This window comes from Aricia agestis, chromosome 1 (assembly GCF_905147365.1).
Source record: "Aricia agestis chromosome 1, ilAriAges1.1, whole genome shotgun sequence".
Lineage (NCBI taxonomy): Eukaryota > Metazoa > Arthropoda > Insecta > Lepidoptera > Lycaenidae > Aricia > Aricia agestis.
In genome coordinates this window covers 6,716,627-6,736,514 of record NC_056406.1, presented here as the reverse complement: position 1 = coordinate 6,736,514, position 19,888 = coordinate 6,716,627, and the positions used below count along the sequence as shown (strand labels likewise).

At 36.7% G+C, this 19,888-nt stretch overlaps 1 protein-coding gene across 1 annotated transcript in view; it reads left to right on the top strand.

Annotated features, from left to right (window-relative positions):
* Positions 1-11,841, top strand: part of LOC121729814 (transcription factor AP-2-epsilon) — a 64,126-nt gene extending 52,285 nt beyond the window's left edge. The window contains exons 5-10 of the mRNA XM_042118448.1: positions 221-275; positions 5,226-5,415; positions 9,847-9,965; positions 10,520-10,662; positions 10,955-11,122; positions 11,604-11,841. Of these exons, the coding sequence (XP_041974382.1) occupies positions 221-275; positions 5,226-5,415; positions 9,847-9,965; positions 10,520-10,662; positions 10,955-11,122; positions 11,604-11,711 (783 nt within the window). The 3' untranslated portion in view covers positions 11,712-11,841. The remainder of the gene's footprint in view (positions 1-220; positions 276-5,225; positions 5,416-9,846; positions 9,966-10,519; positions 10,663-10,954; positions 11,123-11,603) is intronic.
* The last annotated feature ends 8,047 nt before the right edge of the window (positions 11,842-19,888 follow it).

The following is a 19,888-nucleotide window of genomic DNA, read 5'->3' as shown; positions in this document are numbered from 1 at the left end:
ATATATTCCTTCTTTTACGATTTGTGTGCTATGGATTGTAGGTACTATCAGTTGATTCCAAATCGGGGACCTAACTAGTTTGGTTGCGTTACGTCAAACCCAGCTGACAGATCACAATTAACATTGAATTGACATATTCGACCAAATAACATTGGTCTGTCAATTGCATAGGAATCAACTTTCTCGATGGTACATTAAACATTTTAATTTTTTTTTTCAGAATGCGGGAATGGATGATACAAGCGGTTTCATGACAGATCTACCTCTTTTAAAAAGTGAGTATTTTTTTATCTAAGTACAAGAACTATAAAACTCAAAATAACAAATTAATAACATTCATAATGGGATTTCTAAAATAATTCCACAATATTCAAATCAATTACAATAAATAAAACCGTTAATAATTCATTCTTATGCTTTCTATCTCTATAATGCGGCTTCTAAAATATTAGGTAGATATGACTTATTATCTCTTGGACATTTGAATGAACATATTTTTATTCGATACGGCGTATAGTAGGTTAAATTAGATTTGGGAGATTAACGCGGCCATTGAAGACATGAGTGAATAGAGTGGGTAACTAACATTTTACAACATAAGAGCAGTTACTCATTTTTTTTTCTTATAATTTATACAAACATAACTTACCTACTTAACCAGCTAGCTAATATTTCTAGCTATAAGAACATAGAATCCAAATTTTATTTATTTTAAAAATCTTTTTTCAGGTCCTGAAGCCTCCATTTACGCAAAAAAGTCAATTTTGAAATTTTCAGTTACCCACTTTATCCTGTCATGTCCTCATTTTTGTGTCTATAGTCTATACTATATAGGAAGTAGCCGTGACGTCGATGACCCGGCGGTCGCGAGATAAAGCAGTAATTAGACTTCGTAAAACAGTTATCGAGTACGTGTATCGAGTTTTTTCATGTCCGGCCTGGATATCATATAAAAAATAGATATAACTTGATTATTGTTTAAAAATGCTGATTAAGAGTTCAATTTTGAATGTAGAGACATATCTTAATGCAAGAAATTTGAAATAGCAATACACCTAAATACCTAAGTTATACACTTACGCTAACATATTATAAGCTTTTGTAACTATGAAGATAGAGCAGTTTCCTAAAAATTAAAGTAACTATTTACAAAATGTTAGTAACGTTTGAAATATTTAATTCTATTACTACAAATTTAATTTAACTACCTACATGTTAATTGTAAAGCAATGTTATATCAACGCGTATAACTATCTCATTCAACGTTCGAATAATCGATATCGAGAAAATAAGAGTTTCGATCAATCATTCGATATTTAAATAGCGTAGGTGGCATGATACGCGACTCATTATAGCATGATTACAGGTTTGAATTAGCGTATTGTGTGTTTCAGCACATCACTTCCTTCAATAAAGATTCGAATCTCACTCTCATCTTGTTTAGAATAAGTATAATGATTTATCCCACTGTTAAAACTTGTGTACTTATATATACGCCTCCGTGGTCTAGTGGTATAGAGCGCGGCTCTTGACTTGGAGGTCGTGGGTTCGATTCCCGCGTTGGAAACATGTTATTTCCAAGTTTGGGTTAGGACAGTGCAGGCTGATCACCTGATTGTCTGACAAGTAAGATGTTCCATGCGTCAGATGGGCATGTAAAAAGTCGATCCTGCGCCTGATCTCTCGCCGGTTGTGTCGGTCTTCCGTCCCACTGGGTTATGAGAGTAAAGGAATAGACAGTGCTCTTGTGTACTGCGCACACACTTGGGCATTATAAAATTACTCCTGCGTAGCTGGCCTGGTTTCAATGAAACCGGCCACCGTCGCCGAAACCGGTGTGGGAGCTATTATTATTATTAAATAAATAAATAAATAAATAAAAAATGTTTTATTTCTGAGTAAATTTGAATCAAATTTTTTCTGAATGTCTACCTGATGCCTACCACCGGTTCGGGAACTACCCCGGCGAGAAGAACCGGCGTAAGAAACTCGCACGGGTTCCACTTTTTACCAAATTGTTCTTTTCAAATAAAGTTTACAATTTTGTAACTTAATATTATATACAATGTCAACATACATAATTGTAAGTCATAATATAATAATGTAGAAGTAGCCTTGCAAGAAGCCATCCTACTCCCAAGATGTGCCATCTTCTATGAAATCATTGACCTTATTTATTAGCTTTGGCACACAAACGCTCTTTGACTACTTTTTAAATTTATTAATGGAAAGATTTTTAACGTTTTCTGGGATTTTATTGTAAAGGCGTATACATTGACCTTTAAAAGATTTACTGACTTTACTAAGTCTGATCACTGGCATGTCCAGCTTGTGCTTATTTCTAGTATTTCCACTGTGAATGTCACTTTTAACTTTAAATTTATTTATATTTTTTCTAACATATATTACATTATCCAAAATGTATTGAGAAGCAACAGTTAGAATACCAATTTCTTTAAATTTATCTCTCAGAGATTCTAAAGCAGACATTTTATAAATAGAACGTATGGCTCGCTTCTGCAGCACAAATATTGTATTAATGTCGGCAGCGTTTCCCCATAAAAGGATTCCATATGACATCCTACTATGAAAATAACTAAAATATACTAATCGTGCCGTGTCTTCGTCAGAAATTTCTCTAATTTTTCTGACTGCATATGCTGCAGATATTACTTATATATAATTATTAAAGTCTGGTAGAAATGTGAAGATAATAATATATCATTATAATTATTGTATGTAAATCAATCGGCAGTCGTCCACTATGCTAATTTTGCGCGGGCTTTGAAAGTTACTAAGCTTATATAGTAAGTTTATGTTTCGTTTCTGGCTATTATTATTTATTATAGGTATATTCTATGATTCTATGTCAAAATGAAAATAAAAAATTGGCCAAGTGCAGGTTGGACTCGCGCACGAAGGGTTCCGCACCACAATAGAGCAAAAATAGGCTGAAAATTGTGTTTTTTGTAAGGGAATTGGGAGCCCCCCTTAATTATTTCATTTATTTAAATTGTATTAGTTATTAAAGTACAAATAAAAATGAGTATTTCGTGAATATTTCAAGTGCCTATGTGTTGCCGTTATTGATATCGCGCAAAAATAGCAAAAAAATCATGTTTGTTGTATGGGACCTTTACTATATTTTAATTTATTTTATTTTTAGTATTTGTTGTTATAGCGGCAACAGATATACACAATCTGTTAAAAATTCAGAAGCATAGCTATAGCAGTTCTTGAGTTACAGCCTGGAGACACACAGACAGACAGACAGTCGGACAGACATCGAAGTCTTAGTAATAGGGTCCCGTTTTTACCCTTTGGGTACCTACGGAACCTTAAAAATACTTCTTATTTCGTAACTTTCGCATTTTTTATACGATTCGTTAATGATCTACCTCGTGGTATATTATTTGAAATTGTAACTCGCAGAAAACTTAATTGGCCACTGATATTATTTTAATGTCACGCTGATTCCTTTTTCAAAAGGTGTTAATGTAACGCCGCCAGCGTGACGCCAGCTAATAATACATTAATGTTTATTGTATTAGTGTTGCCATACAGAAATATTACAATAAGAATAGCTATCACGCTGGGCGAATGTTTTGGGCGTGGCGCACGGCTCTTTGTTAGTTTTGAACGTGGAGAATTTTGTAATCGCCCGTACCTTTATAAAGGTGTCGCGCGGAACTTTCTTTTGAGCGTTTATTAAATTTTATACGGCCAATTTTGATATCGAATGTACGCAGTAATAAAATACGTATACCGACTGAAGCAGGTGTTATAAAATGCTTTTATATGCAAACGAGATGTTGCAAGCGTATTGTCATTCGAGTTTATTTAATCAGTTGATTTATCTACACAAAGTGATCAAATGATTTGTCTAAGTATTAAACTTAAGTGTGTTATGCTCATATTACAAATACTTTGGTTTAGTGGCATGATTTCAGAAATATTTTGAGGATTGATTTTATTCTCCACAACAGAATGAATTTGCCAAGTTCTGACAATTCACAATCTATATTCCTATTGTAACTTAAGAATTTAACAGTTAGATTATTGCTACAGTCTGTACAAAGTGAAACAAAATCAGTTTTATGGTACCGGACTACATACACATGAACACACAACTTCACACAAGCGCCAAATTAAGCACAAGGCGTCAATTAAGAGGCCGATCGCCATCGACTAATTAAAACTTCCACCTATCAGTTGACGTGTCAGTGAAATATATAGCACTCTATCATTTATTACGCCTTGTAGATTCAAATAGAAATTCTTAAGATTTTAAGCATTTTCACCTAGACTAAGTAGTTTTCACCAGTTATCAACATGAACCGAAAATCAAATGCTCTTAGAGCACATTTATTACAATATTAAATATTAAATTAAATAATATTATGTTACATAGATTAGTAGTTACTATCATTTAGCACTTACCTAGCTACCAAATTAACTTACCTCGTTAAAACTATACATTTTTAAAATATCTTTTTTTGAAACAAATTTACTCCTAACTTTACTTTAACAGACGTCTGCTCTAAATGTACAATAATATTAGGTTTATACTTAAAACTGTATACATATATTATACTACTATATACAGGTGTTATAAGTGATAATACTTTAGGGCTGCGCTAGGCAACAGGCGGACCGCGGTCCGTATGCGAACCGCGAAAGGTTAAATCTCGGACCGCGAAATATTGGAATGTATTTTATACCAAGTACCAATTAATACATAGATAAGGTATACGTGATACCTTTATTAATTAAAATAATATTTTTAAACTACATAGGACAAGTGTGATTTTTCTGGACCTCGTAAAAAATTTCCCACAGTATCCGGACCCCACCTAAAATTACTTGCCGACCCCTGCTTTAGGGTGTGTACTCTCCTCTTAGAGAGACCACATTTTTTTTCACTTTTGTATGGGGAAATTCGTGACGCTGGGGCACTTGCCCATATAAAAGTGAAAAAAAAATTCGTCTATCAGCGGTGCCGCTTTCACAGTGAACAGGAATACGTAATGTACCCTAAAGTATTATTACTTAATTTTGTTACATCCTGTATAACATTCTCATATTAAACTCAGGAATACGTACATACCCTAATGTATTATCAGTTATCACTTAATTTTACCCTGTATAACATTCTCATATTAAACTGATAATATTAGGTAAAAGCTGTATCTAACATTGTGATATTAAACCAACATTATCTGCAGCGATGAAAGGTCGCGACGGTCTGGGCGGCGGCGGGTCGTGCGCGCCCAACGACGTGTTCTGCTCGGTGCCGGGGCGGCTGTCGCTGCTGTCGTCCACCAGCAAGTACAAGGTGACGGTGGCGGAAGTGCAGCGCCGGTTATCGCCGCCGGAGTGCTTGAACGCGTCGTTACTCGGAGGAGTGTTAAGGAGGTAAGTTTCTTACCACTTTTTACTGCGGTCGACTAGGCCTGGTATTGAACCTATGCCTAAGTTTCACAACTTTTTTTTGTCGATAGGCCTGACGCAATGTATTAACCCTATAGCTAGTTGCTTCTTGCGTTTGAAGAATGAAATGTTAATTAAACTAATATGTTATCGACAAAATGGAACGATTAACTTGCATTTTACAAAATTGTACACAATATTTTTGACACACAACTCTACACAAATTGTGAGAATCGCAATGCACTTTGATATTCTTATGCCCGGTCCGCACCTGCGTAGTGCTTCGTGCTTAAAACGATACCATTGGACGATCTGCGTGTATCGTCCAATGGTATCGTCTCATAGCACGAAGCTTCGTACGATAGACGCATGTGTGGCCGCGGCTAAAACGATTAAACTGTATAAATTATTATTATTATTTGTAGTGATAAAAGTTCAGTCTTGATCATTTATTATTATTACGCCATCTTGTTTTTATGTGACTTGACCCTAAAAGACAATCGTAGCTCTGCTTACTCAACCAATAGACTAATAATAAGTTATCAAACTTTCATATGAAAGCCGATTGCAATCGTCAATAGTGTTTCTACGATTAATATACTGCGGCTTAGAAAGCTTTAATTGAAAACCTCTGTATAGTCATATTCTTTATCGCGAACAATAGAGCGCCGTCCTTATTTTCTCTCTAATATCTTTGTCTATTTATAATCACAAAGAAATACAAACAAATAAAATAAAGTATTTATCTTAGCTACTTTTTTATACCCAATCAAAGAGAAGATATTGTATAGAGAAGAATAAAGTGTTATTTTCTGCTTGAAATTTTTACAGCCATATTAACAGTTCTTCTGGTAGCCACATAGTATAATAAGCAGAACCACTAATAAGATTGATGACAAACGAATTGCCAATCAAAACCACATTAGCTGGGTATGGTCAACTAAGCTGCATGTACACTGTAAACCATCCAACGGTATCTCCAATAATTATCTTTCGGAAATCAAAGACGTGTACTTGATCGATAATCTCTTTAATCGGCCGGTATCAGTGTCGGCTTTAGCGCTACAGCGCCCTGGGCGAGATTGCTTCGGCGCGGCGCCCCCTTACTACAATTCAAATACATACGAAAAAAAACGGCCAACTGCCAAAAGGCCAATTTCATAAAATTAAGGAATAACTCGGCATCAGAGCAGAGGGCGCCAGTAGCATATAAAGAAAATAATCCAACAACGTTGCACACGTCATACCAGAATATTGACAGAAACTTTGTGAAATTTCGAATAAAACTTCGAAAAAAAAAATTATAGCGTGAAACATTGCACTAATATATCGTGTTCACAAAAGAGACTAAGTGCGCCAAATAAAAAGGGGCGCCTGTAACGACCGTTTTTGTTTGCCTTCGGTGTCCCTTTTCCTCCGGCGCCCTGGGTCGCCCAACCGCGCCTCCCCTAAGCCGCTACTGGCCGGTACGATATCGGCCGCCTATTACCGGCCAATGTGTCGATTCATTCGATTTAGTTTTCCATTGATTCCGAATATATTCGGCTCGTTAGCTCTATGATTCTCGCTTCTTTTGTTGTTGCTTAAGCGTGTGAAAATTCAAACCGAATTGGCAATCGACTGACGCGTTTTGTAATTGATTAGGTTGTTTCCTTTGTGACTATGCGGCTTTTCGAGTACGTGTGCTTCAGTCAGAGTTGTTGTTAGTGTAAACAAGATCTGACCGCTTCTAAACCTTCTCACTTCTGTAGACGTATAGAATTAGCCTGGAGAGGCAAGAAGCGTCGTCACTTGATAAGCCCCACTTTAGATTTTTTTGGGACCATTTCGACATTTAAGATGAATTTTATTGGTAGCGAATTGTTATGTCAAATACTTAATGTATTATGTACCTACTTTCTGCCATAACCTAAGTAAAAAAAAATCGGTAAAGTGCGAGTCGGACTCCCGCACTAAGGATTCCGTACCATAATAGAGCAAAAATAGGCAAAAAATTATGTTTTTTGTATGGGTATTATTATTATAATTCAAATATAAAAAAGTATTTCGTGAATATTTCGAGTGCCTACATGTTCCTATTATGGTTTACGAGCAAAAAATGGCTAGCCACAATATTACAATATTTCCCCGTCTAGCTATAGAGTAGGTATAGCGGTTCTTGAGATACAGCCTGGAGACAGACAGACGGATGGACAGACGGACAGACAACGAAGTCTTAGTAATGGGGTTCCGTTTTTACCTTTTGGGTACGGAACCCTAAAAAATGAATAAATTCTATTTCCGAATTACATTAGTGTTGGTTTAAATGAAACGGCGAAGGCCTGACTTGTAAAATTTTGCTCGTTAGCGTAGTCGGTTTGTCCATTTCATAACTTCGAAAGTTTTTAATGAGTCTTTCTAAATTACGTATCTCAAGAAATAAGGATCTAAATTATTGTAACCTCAGATTGTAACCGTTACCGTCACACAAGTTATATGAAAGTCTAAGGGCCTGTTTCACCACTTCCTGATTGATATTAGTGCTGGATAGATAGCGTATGGAGCATATTCTGTCAAATAAGTTGTGGATAGCCTATCCGGCACCTGATCAAGAAGTGGTAAAACAGGCCCTAAGTCGATATTTGCATTAAGTGACAACTTTTCACAAAAAAAGGACAAAACAAACATACAAATTAAGATTCTAAATTAGAAATGATTAAGGTTGGGTTGCACCAACTAACTATAACTGTAACTTTAACTATAACTACAGTGCAAAATTTCAAATCTTTGGTTAAAGTTAAATATGGCGTCCAAGGACGCCATATTTACCCTCCGCTCATACGTATATCTGAAAATGTTTTACGGTGTTATATTTTTCCTGTCGATTTTTACGGATAATTCAATTTTGTATAAGTACCCTCAATCCCGTTACCTGTAACATAGCTTCAATAAAAAAAATAAACGCAACAGACATCTGTGAATTTCTCCGGTTAAAGTTAAGGTTAAAGTTAAAGCTAAAGCCATATTTAACTATAACCATAACTTTAACTTTAACCACGCCTCTGGTGCAACCCAACCTAAACATCCCCTATCTTAATCTGACAGATCCTATAACATTTCAATATTCAAAAATAAGGTTTTTTTTAACCCACCACGTGAGAAATCTGATTTCTTTACCATGATAACTAGACACGTCAATATGTAAGAAGCCTATAGGTACAAGCTTAATCTGACACGCTATACTTTGCTACTATATCGTACTTATAGGAAATTAAAACCCACCCAATAAAAAAAAAATAATCTATCAATATGATCGAACATACCTAACCGCTCGAAACTTAATCAAACTTTATTAAAAACAATTTGTTTAACGAGCTCCCATTTCGTCTAATACGGTAGCGCTGTAACAAGTATTTAATAAATAACTGTTTTACTTACGAAATAGGAGGGTCCGTAATTATGGTGGTAAAAAAGTATCGAATACTTTCTATGCGTCAATCACGGCGTGGCGGTAATCGATATGTTATCTGTGGCGCAATCTGCCGGCCGGTAGCGGAACTACACTCGTGCTGGGTTTTTTTTTTGTGATATAAACATCAGCAGATTGAAAACCCGCAATTAAAGCAATGACGCAAATCTGTAGTCTAAAAAGACTATTCACTAAGTTTTTCAATATCCGCTAAAATTTTTTGAGAATAAACAGTGACGCGTAGTATTCCTCGGCGTCAATAGATGGTTTTTTTTTAAATAATTTTTTGAGTGTATATTATATATACAGTTTTTTTTGAACATATAAAGAAATAACTTCGTTCCATTCGGGTGTCCCTTGACACATCTCAAGTTTTTACTATCTAACTTTGCTCAGGAAATCAAAGTTCCTTGATCGATGATGATAATGATGAACATTCGCCTGGTTTCCCGCTAAATTAAATTGACATCTTACTTTTTGTTGGGGCAACAATGACCATTCTTATTTCGAACTGTTGATCAGCGATCAATGCAATCAAATTAATTTCATTGTTCATGTTTCCTCATATCGTGCTAAGTAACTATTTCATGTTAAGCCTTTTGACCTTTCAATTATTATTATGAATGCATTGATTAAGTCAAGATGTTTAATTTAAACTATTGTGATGGTCACAGTTTTTAGAACATTGAGGTTTAGATCGTGTGTAAAATAAAGGAACTAAAAATAACGAGGAGGCATAACACGGGCAATTGCCATACTGCTATGCTCGGCAAAAGTAGTTTTAGTCTTTTTATTCAATACTAATTTTTGTCTTAACTTCCTTTAACAGAATTTCGTTTGTAAACCGCGAACCGTAATCGTTTTCATGGTTGAAGTTTGAAGATGCATCAAAAAGACACGCTTTTACGTTTATACTAGATATTAATTAGATATAGATTTTCTACAACATATTGTATTTATTTCAACAGGGCGAAAAGCAAAAACGGCGGGCGGTTACTTCGGGAGAAGTTAGAGAAGATCGGTCTCAACCTGCCCGCGGGCCGGCGGAAAGCCGCCAACGTTACACTGCTCACCTCACTTGTTGAAGGTAAGTTAGAATAGGAGCCTATACCTTAAATAGTTAATGGAATCAGGCGTTACTTTGCGGAAATCCATAGTTTAAATTTAGTTTGTTATTATTTTTAGCAATATTCCGCGAAAACAACTTCCACCTTTAAGTAAATGAGTGAGTGTACGCATAGGCATGCGTACAGCACCTCCCTCCTCCCACACTGCCTATGCGTACACTCACTCATTTACTTGAAGGTGGAAGTTGTTTTCGCGGAATATTGCTAAAAATAATAACAAAGTAAATTTAGCCTATACCTTAGTTTAATATTTAGGGTAACACATGGCGTTGATCTGGCCTATGAATATAATCGAGAAGAAGCTATCGAGTATTAAGTATTTAAGAAACCAACAATTACAGAAAATCACACTCTACTTCTAATAATTACCCGACGCGACGATGTGTCCTATTCAACGCCATTGACAGAGCCAAAGAAACAAAATATGCGCTTTTATCCAAGAATGCAAATACGTACGTATTTAATCTAGATTCTAGACTTTACAGCCATTTGTGAGTGATGTCAATACTTCCAGCGGAGGCAGTGCACCTGGCGCGCGACTTCGGCTACGTGTGCGAGACGGAGTTCCCGGCGCGCGCGCTGGCGGAGTACCTCGCGCGGCAGTACGCCGAGCACGACGCGCGACGCCGACGAGACCTGCTGCAGGCCACCAAACAGGTAAGCTGAAACTTCTACCTCATCAACTAAGCGATTTCAGGACAACAACGTACCTGTTTACCCAGTTACTAAATTTTGCCCATGCAATAAGATATAAGACTCAGAGTGTGTTTTGTACAACGTCGTCTTTCTTTGATTCATAATGCTAAATTTGGATCGGATTCGACAACCTGCGTGAGAACCAATAAACGCTCTCTGTGCCTCGTAAGTTTCTGAATCCGAATGTGATACAGACACCAAGCTGGAAGCGAACGCGTTAAAAAATGTTTTTAATACTACCCTCCATCTCCAGGTGATCAAGGAGTTGATGGACCTGCTGAACCAGGACCGGTCGCCGCTGTGCAACACGCGGCCGCCGCACCTGCTGGAGCCCGCCATACAGCGCCACCTCACCCACTTCTCGCTCATCTCGCACGGCTTCGGCGGGCCCGCCATCGTCGCCGCGCTCACCGCCATACAGGTACTGTAATACTCCATCTCCCGGCCTTCATCACCCGGCCTTCATCACGTGGAACAGGTAGAAATTTATCCATTGGACCCACCGCTATTCAATGTCTACGTCACTTTTAAACTTTGCTACCCTGTTTTCACTAGAGAGATAAGTGAAGAGATCAATCGCGGTGGCGTGATGACTGATGTACGATTTCTTGCGTACTCTACTTACTGGTCTGCAGCCCACCACCACCGTCGCTCTATGCACATATAACATAGGTACCGTCAATGAGTTTCCTGCAATTTTATCTTCCCAAATCCCATCGGTTGGGAAAGATAGTGCCAGAGATAGTATAATTTTGTAACATAATATTATTTTGTAATCGCTCCGATAGAAGTTTGAAAACATCAGCGAAGCTCAAAAGGATTGGCATAACGATCTGATGATAACGATCCTGGCTATTGTATCCTGTTATATTACGTGTATTGACAGCTACGTTTTGTTGCAGAATTTCCTCAACGAGTCGTTGAAGCACCTCGACAAGCTGTACCCTCAGAGCGGCATGGTGTCCTCCTCCATGGACAAGACCAAGATGGACCCCGACATCAAGAAGTAACACAAGCGCTACCTCCACACACCATATGTTATAACTTGCAGGGTATTTGTTTAAACTGTTTTGTAGTTACTTTAGACGCTTCACAACTCGGTTGCGCCGAACGCCGAACTCAGTTGCGCGGTAATCGGTATATAGTGATAATACTTAAGGGTGTGTATGTGTTCATTATACAGAGTTCACTGTGAAAGTAGCAGCGCTGAAAGACCAATTTTTTTTTTTCACTTTTTTATGGGCAAGGGCCCGAGCTAGGGTTGCCAACTCTCGAAAGGACCAACCCGTCCTTTCGAGAGCTGCCAACGCCCCGTAGGGGGGGGGGGGGATATGTACTAGGTTGTTAGACGATGTTTTAGATTTATTTATGAAAGCCAGCCAATGAAGCTATGGAATGGGTTAAAAATATTAAATATGTAGTTTTTAATATGAGAAAGAACATAGTATCAGGACCATTTCTCTCTATCAATTTTGTAACGAAGTCATTAATAAGCCCAGCGATAATATCCAACCCTAGCCCGAGTGTCACAAGTTTCCCCATACAAAAGTGAAAAAAAAACTGGTCTTACAGCGCTACTACTTTCACAGTGAACTCTCTACAAGGAACAAGTACACACCCTAAAGTATTATCACTTAGTTTATACCACTCTGTATATACCAATATCTGTATATTGAGATTTAATTTGGAGTGACTCGCGAGTCACGACTTCACTTAGACCATTTGCGCAAATTTTATGTAGGTACGTAGTAACTTAAACTATTGCCTACCTACGGGCTACGGCGTTGCGTAGACGTGCTACGCCAATGGTTACCTACGTGACTAGGATACGTATTACGTAGGAAATACCACAGACATAGATCAAGATAGATACCGCATGTCGCTCCATTATATCCATTATACTGTGACGTACCGATGATAAGAAAGGGGCCCATTATCTAGGCCAACATTTCTATTTGAATTTCTACAGCTCAATACGGCACTTTTAGACATTTAGGCATTTTTAAAATTCCGATTGACGTCCGATTCCGGATAGCAGACTAAGGGCGGATTCGACCAAACTGGAGTTAAATTTTACTCGAGTATAACTGTCTCCTAACTAAGAGTAAGCTGGTTTTGCGTTTTTCCAACTTCTAATCCAAGAATGAGGTAATTACACGGGAGTAAATATTTACACGGGCTATTTTGGTGGAATAAATATTAAACTGAGAATAGTTGCACAACAGGGTTCAACTGTCACGGTCGGTGTCATTGTGAACTATAATTGACATTTTATTTCATACTCTTTGAGTAACTTGGTAAAATGCAAACGATAATACCCTAGAGTAAATTAAAGGAGTAAAATTATTCTCATGATAGTTATACTCGTGTAACTTCAAGTTTGGTTGAATCGGGCCTAAAGAACAGACTTTCGAAAGACGAGCATTGCTCGTCGTTTAGGAGCGCGATATGGCACGCGAAGTACATACACATGCGGTATCTATCATGATCTATGTCTGTGCGAAATACCCATATTAAATACCCTTACATATATACAGTATTAAATACGAAAGTGTCCGTCTGTAACCTTTTCATGCTGAAGTTTTTGATGAAAAATATAATGTCTTGGTATTTAATATTATCTAAATTCTAACCTATTTAACCTGACGAAACTTTAAGCCTCAACAAGTTTAAACAAATACCTGCAACTGAATATTGTATTGCGTATTTATTTTTATGATGTTCTAGCCACATACAAATAAAGTGCAATTATAAAATACTGAATATTGTGAGAAATGTGTAAATATAGCTATAAATTAATAGTGTAATTACTTTTTATAGTTCGTACAGCTTTTCACTCATTTTGTATTGTCGGAATTTTTTATAAGGCTGATTTTAGTGTCGCGCTGTTTGCTCGCTGACCGTCGGCGCCGACACCGAAGTGTATGGAATATCAGAGCTTCTAGCAAAGACGTTTTCTTTATCGCTTCTCTAAAGAATCGCCAATCAAGATATTTTAGATAACCGTCGACATACGACTCATGTTACGTTAACTCTTATAAGAGTTGACGTAACATGAGCCGTATATCGACTACGCTTATGTTAATTTCATACATTTTGACCGCAGATTGTATAAAGAACATATAAAGAAAACGTTTTGGCTAAAGGGTCAACGCAGACCGCTACTCGTTGTTCAGAAACATTTCCTAATACATCTCTGGTCATCCGCGCTGACTGTCATCGAGGGGTCAGCATGAGACTAGAATCAGCCCAACAGTGATCCACCGCAATAAATAGACATATCAAGTGTTGTACATAATCAATTCAAAATCATACGTCGGTAAGTTTGTCGGAACCTCTTTAGTTGTTAATTTGTAATTAGGTATAGATTTGCTAGTGACATTGTGAAAGTGTGCCAATTAGTTTTAATACGAAAATGATTTCCTCACAACTATTTATAGTGTATTTATAACGAGCGTATGTAAAAATGGAGTCCATGAACGTACCAATATTCTTCACAATCTGGGCTTGTACCACGAAACCGTTTTGAGACTCAAACAATCGAACGAGAATGCCGCATCGTACTCTAACAAACGTGAAATGACGTTGTTAGAGCAGGACGCGGCATTCTCGTCCGATTGTTTGGGTCTCAAAACGGTTTCGTAGTAGGCCTACTGAAACGCCGAGAAAAATTGAGAGCACTGCATATAGTACTCTGTGCTAATACAAGAGGATTGAAAACAGAATTCGAGCGTGAAAAACGAAAATTCGAATTTCGATCTCGAACTTCTTCCAATTTTAAAGGGTTGGCAGCAGACGACAGCAGACGACGTGTCGTCGCGACACGTCATTTCTCTGTAGATTTTTAAGAATGTGTCGCTGAGTAGGGTATTTCATAGAAATACATAAAAATCAGTAGTGTCGCGCAGCACGTCGTTTGCAGTTGCTTCATGTCGTCTGCTGCCAACCGGCACCTTTAGGCTCAATTCACACCGGAATGGCAGAAGCGAGGCGAGCAGTTTCAGTGTCATATAATTTTAAACTTTATCTTCATTACTATAATATGTAGTATCGCTTGAGAAATCGCCGCCGCCAGAGGCCACGAGCGTCCACGGGCGGCCGTAGATTTCTCAAGCGACACTACGTATTACAATAATGAAGGTAAAGTTTAAAATCATATGACACTGAAACTGCTCGCCTCGCCTCTGCCATTCCGGTGTAGATCGGCCCTAAAGGTGAGAGTGGAGACCGCACTACGCGACGCGACACTATCTAAGGGTCAATTCAGACTGCAACGCGACGCGTAGATGCATTTCTGTACTGATATTACAGATTTCGTGAGCGTGAGACGTCTTGCAAATCTGTCAAATCCATACAAATTTAGAAATGTATCTACGCGTCGCGTTGCGGTCTGAATTGACCCTTACGCTTTACAAACGTCAGTTCTATGGAAGTGAAGAGTCGCGTCGTGTCATTTCTCTTCAGTGCGGTGCGGCGGTTCTATTGTAGTTTGCCCATAGTTACTATTTTCAGGGCTCCTTTGTTTCCTGAGCGTGCTTAATTACAGATCTATGAAGTTATAACCACATATTCTATTAAATCTAAAGTTGTATTCCAACGTCGACGATTTTTGACGATTACAAAAGACACTGGAACTATACCTACTGGGAATTAAAAAAAAAATAATGTAAAGGAAAAAGGAAAGTAAAATATAAATATTTTTTATTTCTTTTTACCTAAAAACACTATGTGTCATTTTTTAACGTTAATCTAAAATGTTTTGAAATTCGCAAAGCTTTTATCATTTAAATTAGAAGCACAGTGTATAAAAGTAGACATCTTCAAGAATAGCGACGTGATCACTGATCGACTAGAATACTGTTGTACTAACATCTACTGCTACGTGGGTATTGGCTATGCCAGGGGTCACCAAATGGCGGACCGCGGTCCGCGTCCAGGCCGCCGACCCATTGTGTGCGGACCAAGCATGTTCGAAGATGATCTTCGTTCGTCTTAGGGGGGTATTAAATTATCATTTATATTGGATCATATATAGGATCCAATATATATGATCATTTGATCATATCTGCATATTACATTATCATTTTTCATTGATCCTATTTTACGTCATATGTGGTTTCAATAGCCAATGGAGAGCGCTAACGCTGACAGGTATTGACGTCAGGGTTACTAGATCTCAGAGAATTCGATTTGTCAAAAGACATCGTAATTTTTAATATGGCTTGTTTTTTGTTATTTCAGCAAGATTATCCAAGTATATAATTAGAAAAATAATTACATTACAAACATATTAACGAACAAGAAATTAAAAACTCTTTTTTATATAAAATAATTGGCAACACCTATTTATATGACCGTATTGGATCCAATCTCTCAGCAAATGTCAAAAATCTATGATCAAGGAAGAAATGAATCATATGTCTATATTACATTATCCAATATCATTGACTCAATGATCTCGGATCCAATATATATGATAATCTAATATCCCCCTTAGGACTTCAACATCTCCAGGATTTATTGTCAATATCTGTAGCTTGCACCAATATTTCAGTTCAAACTTCAGAGTGATAATTAGCTACAAAAAATGGTTACCTTTCTTATTGAAATTTTAAAAAAATACCTTTTTAATTTCCATAATTTAATAATAATATTTAATTACTTACCTTTGTTTAATTTTTTTTATATATAAAATGTGTGGACCGCGAAACTAATTGGTGACCCCTGGGGCCTGGGCTATGCAGCTGACAGGCGCACGAAGCGCACGCATACATTCACTGTACGACACTTATATTTCAACGAAGATGTTTTACAGTCCTGTGAGTTGTGATAAAGGTCAAAGCTTACAGAAAATTTGTTTTTGAACAATCAGAGCATTTTCTCATTTTCTTATCTGGTATTTACTATTATTGGTATTAACTACAACCCACCCTTAATTATTATGATTTCATCTGATAACCAAATCAGGGATTCAGGAACACTCACATTTCACATATTATTTTCGAAAAATGTCAAAGAAACCTACGGACAGTGTGAAAATGCTCGAATAACGTCGATTGTGAGAGCTAATAGCAAAATGAAAGCAAAAATAAGTTTATGTAAAAAAGTGCCAAACTTAAACACTTGTCTTTTTACATACGGTTTTAATTTTTAAATTATTATAAACGTTTTATGTAAATATGTATGTTAATAAAATAATTAAAATATAAATAAAATATAAACTTTGTTACTTGTTTTATTTTTTAAGCCGTGTAAAAACGGTTATATATACTGTATATTAATATTCCTTCACGTTAGGTGTACCTACTTGTATTAATATCATATAATTATTTAAATAATAGAATATTCTTTGTATTAAATTATTATGCTGGGGCCTGGGCGCTGGCTTCTCATGGTGCGTTCAAAAACTTATGGTGTATTCCGAACACTTCAAAGAATTTGCTGCCGTTGGAAATTTAACTTCAAGTTAATTTTTCAACAAATAAGACAAATGTTAACTAACTTAATTTTTTCGAACTTCCGTCCTCATTGTACTTTAAATAAAATCTTAAATAATTGTCGTAAAAATTTTTCACTTCGTATAGCCCTTGATATAAACATACTTAACAAGATCACGCCATAAAAGTTAAAAAAAAATTAATACTTTGTTTATAATAATTTTTAACTTGAACAAAAAACTAGAAATCCATGTAATATTGTCAAAAAAAAATTTGTTTCATTTATTATCACGTAATTGTTTTCATATCAATGAAGGACTTTTTTTCTTAATAACAATATTTTATCATTTATAATAGTTTTTTTAATATTTCAATCGTTTAAATTATTAGTTTAGAAAAAATGAAAGCGCGTGAAACAGCGCTTGCGCTGTGTTTCGCCGAGTGAGTGAGTTTACCGGAGGGCCAATCGCTACCTTATTCCCTTCCCTACCCTCCCCTATTCCCTTCCCTACCCTTCCCTATTCCCTACCCTCCCCTATTCCCTTCCCTTCCCATCCTTACCCTCCCTATTACCCTGTTCCCTCTTAAAAGGACGGCAACGCACTTGCAGCTCTTCTGATGCTGCGAGTTTCCATGGGCAACGGAAGTTGCTTTCCATCAGGTGACCCGTTTGCTCGTTTGCCCCCTTATTTCATTAAAAAAAAAATCTCTTAAAAATTATGATTGATCGTCCTCAATATGGTTACAAAAACAATTTTTTTATCAACAATTTCACCGTTTATTAACTTAACAATTTGTTATTAAAAAAATCTGAACATTTTTATATTATTTTTCTGAAACTCCTAAAAAATACAAAAACAACGATGTACAACAAAGTGCAGAATTATTTTTTTTAGAAAAGGCGCAATAAAAAATCGAAAAAGAATATAAAAAAGTTCAGATTTTTTTTAACTAATTGTTAAGTTAATAAACAATGAAATTGTTGATAAAAAAAATTGTTTTTGTAACCATATTGAGGACGATCAATCATGATTTCTAAGAGGAAATTTCTTTCTAAGCTAATAATTTAAACAATTGAAATATTAAAAAAACGATTATAAACAATAAAATATTGTTATTAAGAAAAAAATTGTTTCTAAAAATCATAATATTTTTCAAGAGAATAAAGGTAAGAAAAATTTATTTTTAAAAGCATCGAAATATTCCATTGGTTTATAAATTTTTAGTAGCAAATGGCGGAAAAAAATTTTTTTTTTTAGTTAATACATGTCCTTCATTGATATGAAAACAATTACGTGATAATAAATGAAACAATTTTTTTTTGACAATATTACTTGGATTTCTAGTTTTTTGTTCAAGTTAAAAAATTATTATAAACAAAGTATTAATTTTTTTGTAACTTTTATGGCGTGATCTTGTTAAGTGTGTTTATATCATAGACTTATAATATATACTGTCGTAGTTTATATCAAGGGGTCCACGAAGTGAAAAATTTTTACGAAAATTATTTAAGATTTTATTTAAAGTTCAATGAGGACGGAGGTTCGAAAAAATTTCGTTAGTTAACATTTGTCTAATTTGTTGAAAAATTAACTTGAAGTTTAATTCCCAACGAGAGCAAATTCTTTGAAGTGTTCGGAATACACCATAAGTTTTTGAAATTTTTAAATTAATATTTAATACCTTTAAAAAATAATCAGTGTGACGTGCTCGGTTTTGAAGCCGCGCGCGCTACCTAAAAATGCCGCGTGGAGGCTTACTTTCAGCGTTAAATTACAATTATAAATAATATAGATAGAATTCCGGGAGTTGGGAATTTTCGTATGGAAATTTCCTCCTCTTTAAGAATCTTTTTTTTAAACTTCTTAAATGTTAATAGTTTCGGAGTTCTTAACAAAAAACGTAATACCTTCTTTTTGGCAACCTAATTTGCTTATAACTTTGCAATTTTTTGTGTGCTAATACACGCTTCCGATACATTTTTCTAGACGTCTTCCCGAATCTAATGAGCTATCAACTTATCGCTTAGACTAGAAGTCGGTAACTTAAATCAAATCAAATCAAATCATTTAAAGGCCCATATAACAAATACATTAAATCTAACATACATATAATTATATAATAAATACCTTAAAACTAACATAGGTATTTTATATATACTTAAAAACTAACACTGTCATATTTTGCCGGCGACGTGACTCGCTTCGTTCCGAAGTCTCCCCCGGAACCTACGATAGACTACATCCATCGGCCAGAACTCCGGCGCCTCGAAAGTCGACAGAAGATTCGTCGGTACTCTCACCACAAAGGAGCTAAAGTTAACCTTGTGGCGAGACTGCAGACGCTCGACCCTCAGGCGCAGTGTCGTCTTCTTCTGGATGTAGTCCACGACGTCCTGGACCTCCATGGACCAGTGCAGGCGGGATATGTACAGGGGCGTCACGGGGACCTCGCTCCGCAAACTCAGCTCAGGTACATATGGTGCGGTGCCGCGATGGTTGATGGCCTCCTCATCGCACCTCCTGCCCTCATCCTTGCCAAGCCGAGAAGACTCCACCTTGCGGCTCTTCGTAGCCTTGCGGCTCTCAGTCTCGCGACTCTTCGGAGCCTTGCGGCTCTCATTCGCCCCATTAGTTTTCGCCCGCGGGAGAGGTGCGGGGCGACCAGCAACAGTCGCAAAGTTTTTCTGAGTCGCCTGAGGACTCGGGGCGGCAGCGGCGGTGTTCGTTGATCCGTCCGATAATGCTGAC